The sequence below is a fragment of the Ptychodera flava genome, chromosome 20 (genome assembly GCF_041260155.1).
Source record: "Ptychodera flava strain L36383 chromosome 20, AS_Pfla_20210202, whole genome shotgun sequence".
Classification (NCBI taxonomy): domain Eukaryota; kingdom Metazoa; phylum Hemichordata; class Enteropneusta; family Ptychoderidae; genus Ptychodera; species Ptychodera flava.
The window spans coordinates 26,116,088-26,138,070 of record NC_091947.1 but is presented as its reverse complement, the minus strand read 5'-3'; the positions used below and the strand labels follow the sequence as shown (position 1 = coordinate 26,138,070).

General features: G+C 40.0%; 1 protein-coding gene across 1 annotated transcript in view; it reads left to right on the top strand.

The window, feature by feature from the left end:
- Positions 1-3,547: 3,547 nt before the first annotated feature.
- The window catches only part of LOC139119540 (alcohol dehydrogenase [acceptor]-like), a 49,229-nt gene continuing 30,793 nt past the window's right edge, over positions 3,548-21,983 (top strand). Inside the window, exon 1 of the mRNA XM_070683383.1 lies at positions 3,548-3,754. Within this exon, the coding sequence (XP_070539484.1) occupies positions 3,548-3,754 (207 nt within the window). The remainder of the gene's footprint in view (positions 3,755-21,983) is intronic.

Sequence of the window (21,983 nt, the reverse complement as noted above, 5' to 3'; positions counted from 1 at the left end):
ACCGCGACACACTTGTCTGACGTTCTCCTCGATATCCGCGACACCCTTGTCCGAAGCGAAGTTCTCTTCGACAAGCTTGTCCGACGTTCTCGTAGATACCTGCGACACGCTTGTCCGACTACCTCTAAAAAGGGTCATTATTCCGGGAAATATATGGGCCGCAAAATGTTAAGCTATTATTTCATTTTCGCATTAAAATCAACTGACTTCGCATAAATGTTTGTCGGCTAAAATAATTTGTTCGTGATTGTTTCGAGAGTTTTCTGACGCATTGGTCAGCTGAGACCGCGATGCCCGACAACGAGATTCGACTGACAGCCTTTCATTGACACTTTATACCCAAAAAACACCGCTTTGTTGACCTGCAGTATAAACCATCTGGTCGATAGCTTTGAAACATTCGTGGGCAAAGCGTACCCTTTTCACACGATCTACACGTTGGAAGCTTTTCTACATTGTGAAAAAATTATCTTTCAATAATTTTTTTCGCTGGCAGTTCTGTCGTTGCGATGATCAGACGATATCAGATTGCACTGTTTTAATGTCAAAAGAAAGTTTCAGAAACGGTGATTTTCGGAAATTCTCCCGGCGCCAAGCATTTTAAGTGTGAACGTAATAACGAAGACTCGACTTGTGCTGACCGGGAGGAAACCACGTGGAGAAGGAAAAACACGGTCCCGCCAATTTGTGGAGGGACCGTGGCAAAAAAAGATGATCAACACCTTTGACGCATTACCGCAATGTCACTTTAAAGGAGCTCTTCTCAATCCCAGGTTCTCGCATTAGCGAATGCGTCAACAGCCCATAAACAGTTTGTCGTTGTTTTTTTTTCCATTGAATATTTCATCGAGTAAATAATATTTATATTAGATAAATCTGATAATTTAGTGGGGGCTTTAAACAGGAACTTGCCCTCTACGTAATGCAGATCTTTGCACATCAAGAGTACGCTGTAGTTTTGCAATTTATTAGTGTACGTATACGTGTATACTTAACATATTTGACACATGTACAGAATTAGTATATGTGTATATATTGTTGTATATCAAGCATTTTGCCTAGTGGAAATCGCAAACACGTGGCAAAAGTTTAAATTAACAGACAACTGCAATATGTACTGAAACTCGTGAGCATCTTCACATCTGGTTTCTGGTGTTTTCATAACGCGAGAAAGAAATGCAACGGGAAGACAATCATTTAACTGTTTGTGGTTGTTTGTCTTAGGAACGTGGACTACGTTACAGTGTTTCCAAATGATTTGAATAGTAACAGTGTCAAGAGAGATCTGGAGAAGGTTTTGAAAGACCCCACCACCGTGACCCCACTCAGCTGATCAGCACAAAGTGTCAGGGTACGTCCACAAATGCCATCTTGGCCTTGACTGTTATAGAAGCTTAGTGATTTTAGGGTTATAGCAACCATTTCTTCAGTAATGACAAGGGAAGAGTCAGGTGACAGGGACTCTTTTAAGCCTGGTTATTCGAGAAGAGAAGTCAAACAGTTCAAAACTAGTGAAAGATGTATTAAAGGGGCATGGTATAGTATCATCATCATCAATACCGACCTTTGACCTATTATTGTCGCAGGCCCTGTTGACTGTTGCCATATTCTTAAAACCATGCCATGCCATGCTACTAGAAATTACCAAAACTGAATTTTGATTCAATTTTGTTCCTGTAGTTTAGCTTAGCATTTCTGATCGCATTTCTAACTTCCACGTTTGCATTCTTTTTCTCAGCTGGTGTACCCTAAAAACACTCCTTTCTTTTCGTTGAGAGTTGACTTTAATTAGGTCTTATAAGTCACCATGGGTTTGTTATTAGGACATATTGAAAACTGTTTTGTTGGTGTACAAGACTCCACACAGAATGAAATATAAGATGCAACGACATCGACGAGTTCATTCAAGTCCGTATAGGTTAGGTAGAACATCCTCCAATTCGTGCAGTCAAGCAATACTGTCTCACGGCCAGATCTTCACATTTTTCACCGCCTGTTGAACCTGCTGTATGACTGGTTTGTAGACCAGGGCAAGCATTACGACGTTATGACGAGCGGAACCCATTGGTGGTATTGCGTAGGATTTATAAGCACCTGGCACTATACCAAGGCCTTTATCAATCGCTTTATCTCGCCTTGTTGGATTTGTCACATACTGATGAAAAGTTCCCAAACTCTTATTGAGGTCACAGTGGTTAAAGTCAACAAGAATGAACTTCGGAGCGTCCGTGGGTATCTTTTCCAATTTTTGAATATTTGAAGCAACGTGTTTCAAAGTTACTAAAGCATTTGCTCGTGGATAACAGCTTAATGTCAGGTGTAAAATATTCCTCATGTACAACAATTGGTTGACACCATCTCTAGTTAACACACAGAGAAACATAGACAGAGTCGCAACAGGTATTGTTTAAGGCGTGAAGCGGTTGCGTAACTCATCCATGTTCGCCTCGCCTCACGTTTCTCGCCTCTCTTTTCCGAAGAGTGCCGACCATGCATCCTTCGGTAATTTTCGGATTTTCGCCAATTGTTAAGAGAAAGTATGTTCGGCAAAGTTTGTGTTGTTGTTGTCGTGTGGTGCTGAGCGGAATTGACATGCTGGCGAAAACGGGAGTGTTTTGAGCTTTTTGACCGTTTTAAAAATTCCTCTCATATTTTTATGAATAAATAATGAGTGTGTTTGAACCACATTCGAAAGTCTTATATCGATACTGTCTGGTTTTACTCAATGGTTTACGGTCAGTCATACATGTTTATGAAACTGCTGGCGTGTTATGTTTTGATTGGCGTGAAGCAGTATTTCTGGCCTGAGAGCTCACAAAGTAACTATGGTTGCTACGCGACTAGCAGTACGATGCCATCTTGTCGTATTTTTCGCATAATCTCGTGTAATTATCAACCACAACAAAGCCTCCAAAAAGTTCAACACCTTTGAAGCTCATTTTAATATGAAATGCCAATTAAATAGTCTACCGAGACGACCATGGAACAAAAGGCATGCATGCGTTTCCAGTCTGTTTGTCTGTGGTTAACATAAAAACACACTTCTTCTTCATGATCTTTACCCTTTATCTGTTGATCCCTGTCCAAACGAATCGGTGTACCAAAACCGTCAATAGCCAGATCGTTACTTTTGAGATCACCATCCGGCCTAGTCTCCCTGAAAGTGGGGACATTCGCATTCCGATATTCGTTTCATGTACTTGATGTTGGCTTGAAGTTCGTACGTTTTCGAGCGAAGTGGTATTACATTAGCAAGAAGTAATGTCGGCAATTACAAACACCTTTGAAATCTCTTCCCTTTCATTTTCGGTATAATCACTCCTTTCTTACCCCCTTTTCCTTCGTTTGCCCTTTCCTGAGATGTAACTGTGGTTACTTTTCGACTGCGATGCCGTACTATGACCTCGGTCGTCACTGTGACCAGGGGCGGAGTCACTTGCGCTTGGCTAATATTCATAAGCGTAGACAAATCAAATAGTCCATTTTTCTTTGAGTGAAAGGTGATTCGGGTTATTGTTAATAAATAGGACACACCGATTCAAAAATCATGGCTTCCACCAAGCATGCCAACGCTCACGATTTTGTGATTATTGGTGCCGGTAGCGCGGGATGTGTTCTTGCTAATCGCCTGTCCGAAGATACAAATACGAGCGTATTGCTTTTAGAGGCTGGACCCAAAGACTCTATGCCCGCAATTCACATCCCTTCCGAGCAACCAACTACATTGCTATCCCAGGTGGATTGGCAATATCAGGTGAGACACACCATATTACATATTACAAGCCTTGTTCTAGAAGGTGTCAGAGAATTTACCAAGCCTGACGGAAGCCGTATACTAAGTTATGCCATGATACTTTTGCTCGGGTGTATACTTCTCGAGATTATATTGTCGTTTTAACAACTTTCCTCCGAGCTTATCGACCCTGATGACGCTACAGTCAAAGTTAAACTGGATGGCTTAATTGTTTTACAATATTCTGTCTCTGATCATTTTGAAGAGAGAATTAGTCTTGCTGCAATGAAACACTTTTCACAAAGAAATTCTTGACTTTGAAGGTCATCCATGGACCGGCAAAATTTCACGCACATTTGCGTTTCGTATAGATTCTCGGCAATAGGGACATGCCTGTCCTTCCATACCGAAGATCATACTTTGCATACTTAGGGGCCGTGGATAATTAAAACACGCGCACGGTATACGCAACTTTTGCATTTAGGAGGGAGAGGGTTTGGCTTTATTTGATTACCGTGCGCAAAGGTGACATCCTCGGTTAAACAATATCTTAATATTGTCCGTCTATTACATGTAGAGTGCGGCCACCCTAACCCACTGGAAGGCAACTGGGTACTGGCTTCACTCTTAAAAGGTATCGCTCGCTGTAAAGGCACGGCGGTACAACAAAAACTCCCCATTACCCCTTCATTACTGCTCGGTATACGATCTCAACTCAACTTTACTCGTGCTGAAGATTGCATTTTCTGGGCAATCTGTTTAGTACTTTTCTTTGGTCTCTTGCGCCGTTCCAACATCCTTCCCCCTTCGGGTCTGCAGTTTGATCCATCCCGTCAGATAACAAAAGCAGACTTTCTCTCTTTTCCTTGGGGACTAGGGCTAGTTATCCGCTGGTCTAAAACTATCCAGACCAAAGATAGGAAATTTGTAATACCCTTCCCATTCATGCCATCTCACCCTCTTTGCCCTGTTGCAGCTATCCTTTCTGCCTTTATGTGCTCCCCAGGTGAACCAGGTGGTCCAGCCTTCCCTTTGCCTAACCACCCGTCCAAATTTCCAATGTCAGCTCCCTTCTTCTCAAAACACTGTCTGCCCTTTTAACTTCTTTGGTTCCAGATGCAACACACTATTCTTCTCACAGCTTCCGCCGTGGAGGGGCTTCTTGGGCTCTGCATTGTGGGCTTCCTCAGGAGCTTATTAAGCTCCTAGGTGACTGGAAAAGTGAGGCCTATCAACGTTATTTACACCCTACTCTACCCCTCCGGGTTGACTCCTCTCTGCGGTTTGCTACCAAACTCCCTGTTACTTAACTTCTCCCTACATCTACGGTGTTTGGGTCTTTGGGGAACTTAGTCTAGTTTCAGTAGTTGTAGATTAATGAAAGTAGTTGTAGAATTAGTTAATTATTAGTAATGTATCAGTGCCCCTCCCCTTTCTGTCTTTATCATGGCATACAGTTAACCAGCCGCCAGGGGAGGGTACTGACACACCTCAGTCTTTGTATTTGAAATAAACTACCCCCTACTTGACCCAAACACCAGTTCATCTCATGCCTTTATTTCTGTATCCGTGTACGGATATTTTCCCCCTTTGCCTATACACGCACATCCTCTCAGCGTCCTATGATTTAAGGTGACATTAACATATTAATGAGGTTTAAATCAGGGGAAGCGTAGCTACATGGGTAATCCCCTAATCTCTGGCCTATCACATTTACTCATTGCGGATTACCCAACATCACTTGCGTAGATAAACAGAGTTATCGTGTGGAGGGAATTTTCAAATTAATACTATTCGCTTGCTGCCACTGCCTGAGCTAGCTGCTTTTTATTCCCACCCACCACACCCACTTTTTGTACTTGGTATTTTTCCACGAACTTACACTGTATTTTATTTGATCTTTTACACTTCACAGTTGGCTTTTCTATGTGAAGTATATTCAGAGCCTTTGTATTTTATTACTATTGTTGTTATGACTTCCATTTAGTCATGTATTTGAATTTTGCTATTTTTATGTCTGCATAAGCGGGCTAGCTTGAATTCCTGCCTTTTATGTACTCGCTGATTTACGTATTTTTCATTTGTAGGGGAACTTAGTCTAGTTTCAGTAGTTGTAGATTAATGAAAGTAGTTGTAGAATTAGTTAATTATTAGTAATGTATCAGTGCCCCTCCCCTTTCTGTCTTTATCATGGCATACAGTTAACCAGCCGCCAGGGGAGGGTACTGACACACCTCAGTCTTTGTATTTGAAATAAACTACCCCCTACTTGACCCAAACACCAGTTCATCTCATGCCTTTATTTCTGTATCCGTGTACGGATATTTCCCCTTTGCCTATACACGCACATCCTCTCAGCGTCCTATGATTTAAAATCGCACTACATGTTTTTCTATCGCCACATTTCGCTATGTTTTTAGCTCACGTGTTCACACGTAGGCTAATGTCATAGCGATGTCTGTCTGTCTGTCCGTGTGTGTGTGTATGTGTCTGTCTGTCTGTTTACACGATAACTCAAAAACGCCTGAACAGATTCAAGTCAGATTTGGTACACAGGTACCATATGCTACTTTCAAGAACTGATTAGATTTTGGTTAGTGTGGCTTGCATATTATATCATTTTTTTCCGTACAATGGTTTCCCTATGGAGACGGTAATGACAGTATAGACATATATCAAGAAATACTGCACCAAATTTCATGAAACTTTTCTCAGAACATTATAATGATACTGTGAGTGTCATGTCAATTATCTGCTCATTTTCATATTTAATGAACTGTTGTTATTAGTGACATAACTCTAAAATTCCTGCACCAAACTTGATGATACGTGCAACAAATATTGATCTGATATATATCTAATTATACTTAGAAGCATTGGGCAGTGTCAAGTTAATAAACAGCTCATTTGCATAGTTTATGATGTTGTATAATTAGTCATATAACTCAGATATAACTGCACCAAAATTTGATGAATTCTGCTGCAGATACTGATCTGACTGACAACTAACTGTGGTGTAAAGCACTTAGTAGTGTCAAGTTAATTAAAGGGCCTATGACATGGCCAAACTATCTTCATTGCATTAGCTGCCTTAAGTATAAATAATACTTGAAATAAATTCGTTATTGCTGAAAACCGTATCGTTAACCATAACATAACCACTTTTTTACCCAATCACAGCAATCCCGCAAAAAACCGGAAGTGCTCTTTGGGCGATCTCGCAATTACGGAAATGACGCAATCAAAGGTACGCAGTACGGTGAAGCCTAAACCGAGATACGTAGAAGTCCATAGAATTCGGAAGACTATCTTGTATAAAAATATTACCCATGCCAAACTTCTATATTGCGTTAGGGTGCTGAAAATTCCTGGTGATGGTGTTTTGTTACTTAAGTTTCCAAAGACCCAGGATTATTTAAAATTTGATCGAAAAGTGCATACAGAATGATGCCAAGTACCGTACCGGCAGATTGGTGTTGTGCATGCAGTGATCATGTGTCCGCTTCCTTCGAATCTGTGCCAGATCTGGGATTCAACTGGGATTCAAAGTGCGACATACTAGTTCACTGAGGCCGAATGCCGTGCTCAGTAAGCTTATATTTGTTCAATCTGTTTCAGTGGATACCCCGGGACAAAGAAGAAAATCGACAGCTAATGAAAAATTGTCAAGTGTGTGCGCCGTTTTTATTTGGCTAGTATCCGACGGTTACGATGCGCGCATATCTCCAGTCGATAGTTGCGATACTACATATTATGTAAGGGCCAAAACATCCTCCATAAAGGGAACTATCGGTACTACCTTATCATAAACTCATTTTTTAAAATAAATAAAAGGAACCATGCATGGGAAAGACAGTCGCCTGACTCACAGAGTAACATAGACAGAGTGGCAACACTTGCATGCCTTTTGTTCCATGGTCGTCTCGGTAGACTATTGGCTTTTCATATTAAAATAAGCTCCAAAGGTGTTAAACTTTTTGGAAGCTTTGTTTGTGGTTGATGATTACACGAGATTATGCGAAAAATACGACGAGATGGCATCGTACTGCCAGTCGCGTAGCAACCATAGTTACTTTGTGAGCTCTCAGGCCAGAAACACTGCTTCACGCCAATCAAAACATAACACGGCAGCAGTTTCATAAACATGTCCTTCCTTGACGCACGTGTGAAAGAGGGTACGACTGACCGTAAACCATTGAGTAAAACCAGACAGTATCGATAAAAAAAACTTTCAAATTTGGTTCAAACACACTCATTATATATTCATAAAAATATGAGAGGAATTTTTAAAACGGTAAAACTCGTTTTCCTGAAGCTCAAAACACTCCCGTTTTCGCCAGCACGTCAATTCTGCTCAGCACCACACGACAACAACAACACAAACTTTGCCGAACATACTTTCGCTTAACAATTGGCGAAAATCCGAAAACTACCGAAGGATTCATGGTCGGCACTCTTTGGAAAAGAGAGGCGAGAGCAACCTGAGGCGAGGCGAACATGGATGGGTTACGTAACCGCTTCACGCCTTAAACAATACCCGTTGCCACTCTATCTATCTTTCTCTATGCCTGACGGTAATGTCGTCCCATCCCATTAAACAAGAATCCCCTCCAATGTCTATGGTACGTTTCCATTACGACTTGCATCTCCGCCACCTTCTCTGCGTTTTCCTCAGCTTAGTTTTTTCTTGAGAGAGAGAGAGAGAGAGAGAGAGAGAGAGAGAGAGAGAGAGAGAGAGAGAGAGAGAGCACGGAAGTGCAGTCTAACGCCACGAGTGCACCATAGTTGTTTTATGTAGGGCAGAGTAACATAAACCATGTGCACGGCACGGACACTATAACATTTGCTCAGTCTTCATTACCGTTGAAAAAATCTCATTGAGTTTCCACTAATTTAGTCTCGCCTTAGGTTGTAGCTCATGATTCAAGAAGGTAAATTAAATGTTCAAAAGCCCAGAAGATAATCCAAATAAATCTACAGTTGCACATAATTTCATATGCATTTCTTATTCCTAAAACAGTCTAGACAGACTGTTCTAAATCATCGCTCAAGCAAATCATGTTGTGACTGTACTGATGGCCAGCCTTGTTTATCTCATTACAAGTTCACACAATTTGTTTATCCTGATAGCACGTGATTAAGTTTTGATAGGCATCAAATACCAATGGCCAATTAAAAATGAGACAAAACGAGGCAAGGGCACGGCCCCGCATCCATGTGCATTTAATATCAGGCATATCCTTGTTTAAACTGATGGTACGTGGTTATGTCTTGACATCCAGCAAAAGAAAGGGCCAATCAAAACAAATACTGTAGAGGCAGAAAAATCTGTGATAACCAGATAACACTTCAAACATGGCCCAAGGTCATCTAGCCATGAACAGACAATTGTATGTGTACGTCCATGGGGTTATCATAGCACACTGGCTGAAGCGCAAACTGTCCACTTTGAGAATGACTTACAACAGCGTAATCGTACACATTTTATTTGGCTTTATTTATGAGAGCGACTGTTTTGATTAAAGATATTGTTATTGATAAAAAATATAACAAACTTTATTCCCCGGCCACTGGAAGTAGTGACAACCATATTTGCATATTATAAATAGAATAAGAAAAGGTCGACACTCGTCTGAGTCCAAGTTGTTGAAGCCAAAACAGAGGGTGAAGCACTGGTCAATATAATTTCACACTGCCCGTCGCTGTCGGCTCCTATCGATGCCCGTCAGAAAATTAGCCTACTAATCTCTGTAAACAGACAGCTACTCTTTATAAAAACATACAAATTAATAGTCCCAATCTCTAAAATGTTGATTTTCGAACAAGCAGTAATGTTGATCGTGTGATTGTACACTCCGGGTGTACACCCCTCAGCCACGTCTGTCCGTCACTCACGAAACTGTCCCCTCATTATGATTTACTTGAACAAGTCGATATCTCAATACCAAAGACCACTGCTAGTTATGGAAACCAACAAAATAACGGCCCAAGACTTCACAAATATTTATTTTCAAACCAGTAGCAACGCGAAGACAAATCTATCTTGTCCGCCATCCTTCATCGTGTGTCACGCCACTGTTTCAATGCTTTGGGCACGGCCCCTCCCTTTTGTGGAGGGACCGTGCTTTGGGCTAACGTACAGGCGTTGCATTGTACTGTCAGTCTCATGTATGATCTCCACACGCATGCTTCAGTGAAAAGGGAGTGATTGAGGAAAATACTTTCGACGATCCGGTGCACATGGTGAGGAATTTGCCTAGCGCGGTAAAATACCAAACATATTGAATATTTTGCACAAATTAATGGCACAAAAGGAAAAAGTCACGAAAAATCTTCCTTTATAGAGATCTAGAATGTATGGAAATCCGGTCACGACATGCGACCTGCGACTTCAAAACTGCGACCTGCGTCCTGCGTGTTTTTCAAACTGCAACCTGCGACTTCTGGGTGCTCTGACCTAGCTGCCACCTGCGAGTTTGAAACTGCGACCTGCGAGATCACTACCTGATCCATGATTTTAGGTATTTGGTGTTTACTGAGAGTATGGAAAGCAGTCACAAGTAATATCAGTGATAGGTGGTGTCATTTAGGAAAGAGATGAGCTTCGATGACATTGGCCTACGTGTTGTTCGGCTGCTTTCAAAGTCCGGTTTCAAAGGGACGATGCTCAACTAATCACCGGTTGGTTGTTGTACTTCGATTTGATGACCATGCACCCCACCCAGCCTTAATGCAAGATTAATCGAACGTGGCTAAAACAACAGGAAATGTCCAGTCACATCGCAAACACAGTTCGCCGCACGAATTACGCAACTAGAACACAAGCGAACAAACGAAGAAACAAAGAAAACACTAGTCTTCACAACGAAAACTATAGCAACAATATATATAAGAACACAAGCTATAAAGACAGCAATGTGCGAAAACTGGGAACACATAGACAAGGACGAAACACTATAGCCTGAATGGAATATTTCCACAACAACCGATCATCGCACACAAAAGAAATGATTAGCGATATACTGGTACAGGCCAAAGTCCACGGCATTTGGAACAATAAGGCAAGAAACAAATATACACAAAACGATCCAAACATACAGCGCTTGTCATTTTAGTGTGGAGTTTCAGGATTTGGCACACACGGATTTTTTGTTTGGCACAGCCAAGGTTTACAGTTCGACACAAAGAAATACCAGACGGAAATGCAACATTTTATCCAAGACAGACGACACGTTTTCATTTCTGTCTTCCTCAGAGAATGCCGCACAGTGCAGTGTTGTTGCATGCAAATTTAAGCGAGTTGTTTTAAGGGACTGGTCAGTTTCTTCGGCCTGGGGGGGGGGGCCGGTGGATTATTTTTTGCCGACGTCAAAAAGTGGCTGACCCCCCCTATGCCAAATTTTGAAAACAGGGTGACCCCCCCTATTCCAAATTTCGAAAACAAGGTGACCCCCCCCCCCGGCGCGCGACATAGGTAAAGCAAAAGGTGGACAAAAATTATATATATATATATATATATATATATATATATATATATATATATATATATATATATATATATATATATATATATATATTATATTTTACATTTTACATTTTACATATATTTATATTTTAAATAGTCATTCTATGTTTTAATGAAATTGTTGACATGTCAGTTGTAAGATAGGAATTCAAAGTGTCAATCTTAAAGTTTGAATACAGTACATTTTGAATGAGCTTTATTTTGAATGAGCTTTGAATGTATTTCACACTTTCTATGCTTAACCAGATGTCCTGAACTGTTGTACAGAAATGGATGTCAATCATTAATATCAAAGAGGAAAAAGCAGTGAATCAAAAACTTTGATGGGTGTAAAGACTTGCCAACCATCCAATTAAATCTCCTGAGGAGCCATAGAGAGCTTTTTTAGCCAAATCTGATGTGTACAGTGTCTGAGAGGACCTTTTCTTGTAACATTGAAACCATAAAAGCACAGCTAATAATGACAAAAACTGCCTTTTTAACTGTTATTTTGTTCATAAAAAAGCATCTTTCTACAGAAAACCTGTGACACAAAGGAAAATAATTGCATCAATGAGAAGGAAAGATATCTTGTCATTTTTCTATCTCTAAAATAAGTCACTGTATCAAATATATATTGTGAAATATTTGTGCATGTTGCTTTCTCATACTGAATTCTCATAGAGAGAACAGAAAAGTATCAGGAATTTTGTCATCCTTTTCATATGAAATGCAGATTTCATAATGGTACACTTTCACTTAGCAAACATCAAGATATCTCTGATTTTATTAAAGTATGGCGCCCGAAGGGCGCGCCGAAAAATATGAAACATCCTGATATCTCTGATATATATGCCTTGTATATTAAAGTTATGCACCTGAACGGCATGCTGAAAAATGTCTGATATATATTAAAGTAATGAGCTTGAAGAGCACGCTGAAAAATATTGAACATACAGATATCTCTGTTGTATGTATGCTTGATATGTTAAAGTTGGGTGTACTGAAAAATATGACTGATTATTAAAGTTACGCGCCCGAAGGGCGCGCCGAAAAATACAACTGAATAATGAAATTTGTGGCTGACACTAGCATTTTAGGCAATGATGAGCCTGTGTCAAAATTCAAAAACTCACTGACCCCCCTATTGGGCATTTCAAAAACAGGGTGACCCCCCCCATCACCAAAGTCAAAAACAGGGTGACCCCCCCATGAATCCACCGCCCCCCCCCCCCAGGCTGAAGAAACTGACCAGTCCCTAACGGTCACAACTGTCGGTCTGAACAGAAAAAGACCCACGTTTGATCGTCGTATCTTCGTATAGCTATCGCCTTGGAGTAATCTATCGAAATAATGCAAAATACACGGGGAAGAACCTACACCGTGGAAAGGCAACCAGCAGTGATCTCCGGCAATAAGTAGTTCACGAAATAGAGGAGATAGGTGGTGATAAGGCGACTGGTTTTGTACCTCGTGGATCATATGTACAAACAGCGAAGAAATTGCGATTGGCAGCAACGACCGTATTAAAAGAAGATTTGGGTACATTTTTGCAAGACCGTTCAGTAAATCCCCTAGAAACTATCGCCGTGGTCGACAGAGAGTGTTCCTGGACGTTGAAGTTGAGTTCATAGAAGCCATCAAATCTGAGAAGCCCTCCGTTAGGGACCGTTCAGTTTTTACGGCCTTAGGGGCCGGCAAAATCTTGTCGCCGGTGTTTAAAAAAATATAGACCCCCTGCATTTTTCGTGAAAAAAGATGACCCCCCCTTTGTCAGACGAAAAAATTGATGACCCCCCCCCCCCCCCTCCCGATGAAAAATAACCAAACACATATGTCAAATTTACCCGCACGGTTTGGATTTGAACTCCGGTACGCGGCGCACTTTATTCGTGTAGCAGAGATGCCAGTGCACAAACTTCTTAGCCACATCCATGCAAACGTCTGCTAATTAGGACTCGTGGTACGAGTCCAAAAGGGTTGTGTAAAATTGTCTGCGTTTTCCCCTGTATTGGACTTGGACTTGGTACTAGACTGAAATGCTAGTCTCATGCTTGTTTATTGCAATGAGTTCAATCTGTGCCTGCCTATCTGCGCCGCTGCTCTCAGAGAGCAAAGTTTGGCGGGAACAAGTTTTCATGTGCAAGTTTGATGAACACTGAATACACAGGTGGTTTCCGATATGGAAGTCAAACCTGGCTACACTGAGTGAGTGTTACCCTTCAGGGTACAATACAAATAAATGTTTAGTCAATTTCATAACAAATAGCTTCAATTTTTGCATTTATTTAATATTCCCGGTAAAAATCACGCCCTTTAGTGCAAATCACATCCCTTGATGTTAAATGGAATAGTCTTCCGGTGTGTTTGACCGAGACTCCGAAGGTTTGAACCAATCATACGCCTGTATCGGGAAAGATTACTGTCACTCTTAGGTAAAAGTTCTGCTACAGTGTTATAGCTCCGTAACATTCTGCATGATAAGAGAACGTGCGGCAATCGACACATCCTTTGATGTTTGTGTGTCGATGTACAACAACTTGTACGTTACAGTCAAGAAACCCGTGTGTGCCAAACCCTGAAACTCCACACTAAAAAGACAAGCGCTGTAATATTCTAGTTTCCCGGCTAGAAAAGCAAGAGATCAACATCATAGACACAATGTATAAAAATAAGAAAGAGATATACATAGGCGACTGAGGAAGAGACCGAACTGGTTTCGAAACGTGGGGTCAAAGGATCACGGTTGTCTAAGACACACTCGACTACGCCCACGTCTCGCCATGGCTTATTTTAAAATTAACGACTCGTTTGTTAATTTTCACACTATACCTGACAAACAGCCAAAGCACAACTCAGACACTAAACACACCAAAGCACATACAAGACGAGATGGCTGATGTGCGGCCACTTTCCCTTTATTACTATTTACATCGCAGTTGTGAAGTCGCAGGTCGCAGTTTAACAAACACGCAGGACGCAGGTCGCTGTTGTGAAGTCGCAGGTTACACCTAGGTCTAAATGCCGAAGTCGCAGGTCGCATGTTTCAAACTCGCAGGACGCAGGTCGCAGTTTTGAAGTCGCAGGTCGCATGTCGCATGTCGTAACCGGATTTCCATAATAATGGCTGAGCAAACAGCTTCGAATGAAATTTTACTCAGCGTACATAGCTACTTTCTCTCGTATGTGGTAGGCTTATACCGCGTAATTTGCTATCAATTCCTAATATCTACTTCGAAGTTATTACTGTCGCCTATTTTTTTCTCCATTGGAAAAGTCACTCATGCCAACGCTCTGCTCGCTGACACGATCGAAATCTGCATCAGGTTGGAGCAAACGCCATTGCTGTGTATGGCGGTACCCCAGCCTGCGGGTGAACTGCGTACCTTTGATGACGTAACAACATGGCGGCAGCATTATTGCGGAAGCAGTAAAAAATGCTCGCCGATACTGCATCTTAAAATGCGAATTTAATGCACAAGCAATGCACAAATGGCAAGGAAATTTGACAAGACGATAATAGATGGATTGTGCTACAGCTCAAATGGGTCAAAAAACGTTTTAATTTTCATGTCATAGGCCCTTTAAGGGTTCATTTGCATATTTGATGAAATTTGTAATTAGGTATATAACTCTGAAATTACGGCACCCAAGTCAGTGTAATCTGGTACAGTTATTGATCTGATAAATATCTAATTGTACTGACAAGCATTTGGCAGTGTCAAGTTAACAAAATAGCTCATTTGCATATTTTATGAAGTTATGTAATTTTTCATATAACTCCGAAATAACTGCACCAAATGTGATGAAATCTGCTGCAGACACTGATCTGATAGATATATCATTGTTGTATAAGCATTTAGATGTGTGGAGTTAATTATGGGTTCATTTGCATATTTAATGAACTTTGTAATTAGAGATATTACTAAAAAATTACAGCATTACATTTGTACTCGCTTCAGATATCGATCTGTACATATTTAATTGTACTGAGAAGCATTTGGCGTGTCAAGTTAATAATTAGCTTATTTACATATTCAATGACGTTTTGAAATTAGTGATTTAACTCTGCGAGTACTGTGCGAAAGTTGATGAAACCTGCTACATATAATGTTATAACAGATATCTGAGTGTTCTTATTACCGCCTCACACAAGCGTCGATTATATTGGTATGAATTTGCTTTATTGACAGAAATATTGAAAAACATAGTACAATAAATCCTCGTCAGAGATGCTTACTCTGGCAGTACACCGTATACACGGCTAGTCTTATCAGAAGTCTGTCTTCTACTCCGCGTCGTGTGCTCAATTGAACTGCTGTCAGAATGTCTGTCTTTGTTCTTGTGTTTTGGTTAGTGATTATCCTGAGATGTGCAAATGTTGCGTAACATCTCCTTGCTCGTTGTTTGTCAGTCACTTTAATATGAGACAGGTTAAAGGTACAATTGTTTTACACAACTTCATAACAGTAAAAAAATATGCAGTAATTCATGTCATAATGTGTTATTTCATGCGCCCAGTAGCGTCTGATAAATGTCAATACAAGTCAAGCCATCAGAAGTCAATTTCAATGCTTGATAACCAATTTTCGAATTTTGTCAAACTCAAAGTCATTTCTTCCATTCAGGGGTCACATTAGTAGGTCAAGTTGTTCTGTTGAGTAATGTTGAGTCTGTTTACTGGATATCAAACATTCTGCGAAGCGAACTACTATTAATGAAGCTGTTGTAAAACACGTTCGCACCTTCAGTTCATATCTGGTTATGTAACGCAAAATATCGCGCTTTATTGTTTGGCGAGTACCAGGCCAGTGCGACACTGGCGCTACGCCATTATTCTTTTGATTTATATATTGCAAAATATCGCTATATTGTTTTGCGCCAGTATACCAGGCTAGTGCGGCACCGGCGCTACACCAGTATTTTTTTTACATAAATGTAGTTCAGTGCACGTGTAAGATAACGCAACAATCATTTTAGATACACTGTCTCAATTTATTTCATTCTATTGGTTGCGTCATTGGCGAGTTGACGCTGAACAAAGATCGATTTTAGAGAGGGCGTATCCGTGATTTCATAGCGACGTAATTGCCGATTGTAGGTATGCTGATACAGAATGAGGCTCGGTTGGATTTTCGTGCCGCCAAATTTCGTTTAGAGGCGGGAGGGTTTGAGGCCGAACGCAATTAGTTACGTTTACCGTTCGCGCGTTTTCATTATCCACGGCCCCTTATTCTTACTAGTAAGTCCTCCTGACATCGATTAAACAAGGGACTATAGTTAAAGTATACGTTGCAGTAAAAGGGTGGTAATCTTAAGTGGTCAGCTACTCAACACTTGACGGGAACTTGAAAAAGTGTACAGTTGAGCCGTTCACATTATTGCCGCTGTCACAGCCACCAAAAGAACAACGTCTTCCCATAGTGATGGTGGACATTGTATTGATCATGTAAGCGGAAACCCTAGAAGATACCCCTCGTGGGGAGCTTACGGAGGTGTAAAATACTTACTTCCCGTTATGAGATACGGCGTCGGGCAAACTTCGGAAAGCCGAAAAAAGTCGACTGGAGAGGCTTGGGGGACACGCCCACATTGCATTTTTCTTTTGCCATATTTCATAATCGCGCGCTAAACGAAAAAAGAAATGAACATAACTGTTTTATAGACCATCAACTGTATTTCTGTGATTTTGCAACATGGGCGTTTCACCTTTAAAGTGTGACCCTTTTATCCTGTCTACGTATCCGTGTTTATAAGTGATATTGGGCGCAAGTAATCCGTCAGGGGAAAATGCAGTCAGATCATCTTACATTGACGCAATTATAATAAGCAACGACTTCTGCTTTTATAGAAATCGGATTCACTATACTTGTATCAGTGTTAGTGTGCGCGGGTTAGTTCAGCAGTAAATAGTAAATCCACAGAACACCTAAATGCATGATGGTATCGTGTAACTGTAACATTGTTTCAATGGGACTTGATGCAGACAGGCATGCGCACTTGTATTTTTATCGAGTAACAAGGGTTTCTTTTTTTCAATTATTGAAATTTATTCGAGTTTTCATGTGAATATAGCTAGGATGACATAAATAAATGTGACCGGTAGCGTGATGATTGGGCCATTCGATGACTCACAACCCGATAATGGTCAGTTATTATTGTCGAGAACATGAGAGGTTTCATATTTTAGAGATGGTCTTGATTGTGAATAGAGAATCTGATTGACCTGCGATTGAAATGTGGAAATTCCTGATGGTCATTGTTAAGTTCTTCATTGGTTTTCATATTCGTAGATATCTGTTCGGCAGATTTCATTTTCGAATGCTGCGTACGCTTAGGGTACACACTGCACTACAGTACACTCGATGATTGGCAAAGCCCGATAGAAAGGGTGAACGTTCGCAGCACGTGAAAAATATTTTGAATCCAAACTTAATTGAAGGAATTAATATATTAAATCTAGACTACGTAAAATTAATTCCGGCACATAAAAAGACATATAAATAATTTTAAATGTTAGCAAAATTAATTCTAGACTACATAAAATTAATTACAGCAAAGATAAGCAGAAATAATTAATTGGAACACATAAAATTAATTCTGCATGACTACACAAAATTAATTAAAGCATTGAAAAATTAATTAAAAGAAACATACAATAATTAATTCGAGGTGCTAGTCAATTAATTCCAGTCTACATAAAATTAATTCTAACATACTAAAATTAATAAAACATAATTTTGACCAGAACGGGCCCCCATACTGTGTTGCCTTAAAGGATGATCGAAATAAGTTGGTTCAGTAACATGATAAGGCGACTTGCGCATGAAGTCAAACAAGTACAGTCTCCTCCGGAATAAAAAGGGTGTGATGTGTTCTTCAGACTCAGTACGCCCAAGACATCGCGTGATCACTGTACATACAAACTCACATGGGTGCAATCGCGTATTGAAATACACGTAAGGCCAATTACTCAAAAATAAATGATTTTTCGTTTTTCATTCAATGTCGACATAGGATGCTTGGGAATGACTCCATTGGCATACGAAATCAAACTTCGACGGTAGCTCTAAGTTGGAAATACATGTAAATTCAACCAAATCACTGCATTTGTAGTATTGACAAATAATAGCCATGGTTACAATATCCCATACTTGACCCTATTTTCGTTATCAGCGAAGCCAGCGATAAAAGTGGGTCAGGCATCCAGACTATACACGTACTCCTGGTTTGACCTAAGGGATGGACCATTAGACCTTGGGAGGGGGGGATGGTCACAATGCAATTGTGAAAATTTTTTTTTACTATTGTAAATTTCTAAATTTTTTTTTCCAATTGAGATTAGCTGTGCACATTTTTTTTTTTCAGAGTAAATTTTCAGATTTATAATTTTTTTTGTAGTTCGTCGCTGTCTGAAGATAAAGAGGGAAAAGATGTGGTGCAGAGCACCACAAGCGGCCGCACAAGCGGTCACAGGGGGGGGGGGGGTCAGGAGGGGGTATCCCCTCCTGCTGTCGGAGCTTTTGAAAAATAGAGATTAAAATGGTGTTATTTGGTGGCACTTGGGGAGTATTTTTGCGGGGGAGATCAGGGGGGTGCCCCCCTCCTGCCGTCGGAGCTTTTGAAAAATAGAGATTAAAATGGTGTTATTTGGTGGCAGTTGTGGAGTATTTTTGCGGGGCAGGTCAGGAGGGGGTGTCCCCCTTCCTGCCGTTGGAGCTTTGAAAAATAGAGATTAAAATGGTGTTATTTGGTGGCACTTGGGGAGTATTTTTCGGGGGGGGGGGGAGGTCAGGAGGGGATGTCCCCCTTCCTACCGTTGGAGCTTTTGAAAAACAGAGATTAAAATGGTGTTATTTGGTGGCACTTGGGGAGCATTTTTTTCAGATTACACATCTTCCTCTGAAACATGGTCTTCTTGCTCCTCAGTAGCTTCCTATAGTTTTGAAAATGGACTATTGTGGTTTCCTTGCTTCCCTTTCTACTGCATGGTGAAATGCCTACATTCACCCACCAAACATCATGCATATCTCATGATTTACACTTGATTTTGACAAGCTGAGAAGCTGTTTGCAAAATATAGTGAAATTTGCATATTGTGTATTTAGAGCAATTGTTGCCCTTTTTTGATCAAAACATCTATTTCTCTGTAGCAGCATGTCCAAATTGATTGGATGTGTATAGATGTGGTGAAATTTCAATATTTGTCTTTTCAGGGCAATTTGTGCCATTCATGGTCAAAAAATCTGTATTCTTTGAAAGGGCTTGTCCAATTTCTTTGAAATTTGCTTAAGATTTGTTTAAATCATGCTCTTTTTTTGTGGTGGAAAAATTCTTCAGATGATTGTCATTCAGCATTTGTTACACACAAACGATTATTCATGCAGATTTATTCAGTATTTGCTATCGAGAAACTTTCAAAGTTCAACCCTTTTGTGTGTCTTTGTGTTGGGATTTGTTGGATAGATGGCATTCTACGTAGTGCATTGTTGAATGTTAAAAAATGTTTTGCTGTTGTTTTTTGAGGCTGTTTTTTGAGAAAAAAGAATTGAAAATGCCTTTTTAAAAGCAAAATAATACATAATGACTTGATATATTGTTTTATCATTATTGACATGTTTCTACTTGTTCACCCATTCTTGCATTCATCATTGCAATAAAATGCTGTGAAAAAAATGAACCTGATGTGGCCTGCATCTGTTTACCTTGATCTTAAAAGGCAAATACAACTTTCTGTCTTGACAACAATACCATAGTTTCAATGTTTTACCTAGTGTACCTGCTTGGTTTGTACGCAGGAAAGAAGTAGAAAACAGGCTCTATAATTTTATAATTTTCAAGTGATCAGAATACAAAAGTCCTGAAAAGATAAGATAATCACAACTTCCAGTATAAGGGATACAGTCACTCTAAATGTATAAATTAAAATTAAAAATGTGCCTGGAGGATGTACTAAAATATACAGAAAGTTGCTTCCTGTCGGTAAAATCTAAAACAATTCAAGATTTTAAAGACTTTTGCAGATTTTTTTACGCATTGTCTTCTATTTATTTTTTTTATTTTGCAAACTAGTTTGAAGATTTTTTTTTCCTTACTTCTGCTCTGAAATTTTTTTTTCTGTTTTTGACCACCCCCTCCCAAGATCTAATGGTCCGTCCCTAATATATTGCAAGGTTAACATCAAGTTGCCACTCTATTTAAATCAGCTTGATAATGAGGGAGTCTGAAAGGCAATAAACCAGTTCATAAATTTCAGCAGTGGACATTTGAATTAATGAGAAAATCTTGTGAAGCATTGGTAGTACGGTGGACGAAAACAACAAGCGCCGCGCTGTGCTAAAAGCGCCGCGCTGTGTTAAAAAAAAATGTCCGCGCTGTGCTAAAAGCGCCGCGCTGTGTTAAAAAAAAATGTCCGCGCTCACGGTAGTGTTATAGCCTTTTGTTATCCATTGAAATTGTAATCTTATAAGTAGATTTCCCTGCGAGACAAACTGACGCCGGCACAGGCCTTTAAGAATGGTTCAATAACCGTGCTAAGTTGTTACCAGTTTTGAGACCCCTCCTGTATCTGTATATAGAGTTCATGAAGCACTCACACACATACTCACCATCATGTATGGGACACAGTCAAACTCAATCAAAGCATTGAACACAGCGCTAAACTGGACACCAGATGAAATCCTGTCAGGAACATGAATATCTATTACAACTCGGCAAAGGGTTATGTCATTTTACCAAGCTGAACAGGATTAGGTTTGTCTTGTACTGGCTCTAGAAATGTAAAGTAAAGTAAGCCTTTATTGAAATCGTATCCCAGTTGGGATCTTGATCATAAAGTACAATAAAGGTTTTGCAAAAACAACAATGAAAGAGTATATATAATATATATATATAAATATAAATATCTATACATGAGGTCAACATATTAAAGGTTCATACATAGTTTACTTTGTCTTTTCATTTTGTCTTGTCTGAGTTTAAAACATGTATGTATGTATCTTCCCAATTCACATAGTGATGCTTTATCTGTCCTTGAAAAGATGCTTACAAGGTCTTGTGTGCCTCTGAATGCGTTTTTACAAATGTTGAGTTTACTGAAAAAATCATGTCTAATGTCTGTGTATCCTTTGCAATGAAAAAGAAAATGTATTGCTCCTTCATACCTGGCCGAACTCATTGAAGTCAACACCCCTAGCAGATCTCTCCGATCAAGTCTACAAACCACACTTAAAGTTCCACGAACTCGTTAAAATCATACGGTGACAGATCCTCCTCCTATTCCTCATCAATTCTATGGAACAAACTGCCAGCTCCTCTTCGATCAGCCCCGGACATTCGCACTTTCAGATCTCTGCTTAAGACTCATTTCTTTAAGAGAGCTTACCTGTGACCTAGTGTAAATTTAAAGCGCCAGTGAACTTGCTGATGGATACTAGGCGCTATATAAATTATTTATCCTATCCTATCCTATCCTATCCTATCCTATCTTCTACTTGTTTGTTTTGGCAAATGGGCATGCTCTGTCTATGACATCAAGGTTTCTATATCTTCCTGTTTCTATGTGTAGTATGTGTGCACTAATGCGTAACTTGCACAGGGCTGATCTGTGATCTGGGTTTTTTATAACATGAGGGTAGCTTTCGAGAGAGAAATCTTTTTTCAACTCTCTGTATGTGCGAAGTTTATTTTATGGTGCCCTTGTCTGGTATCATCAAGAATCAATTCAAATGCACATTTTTCAAATAG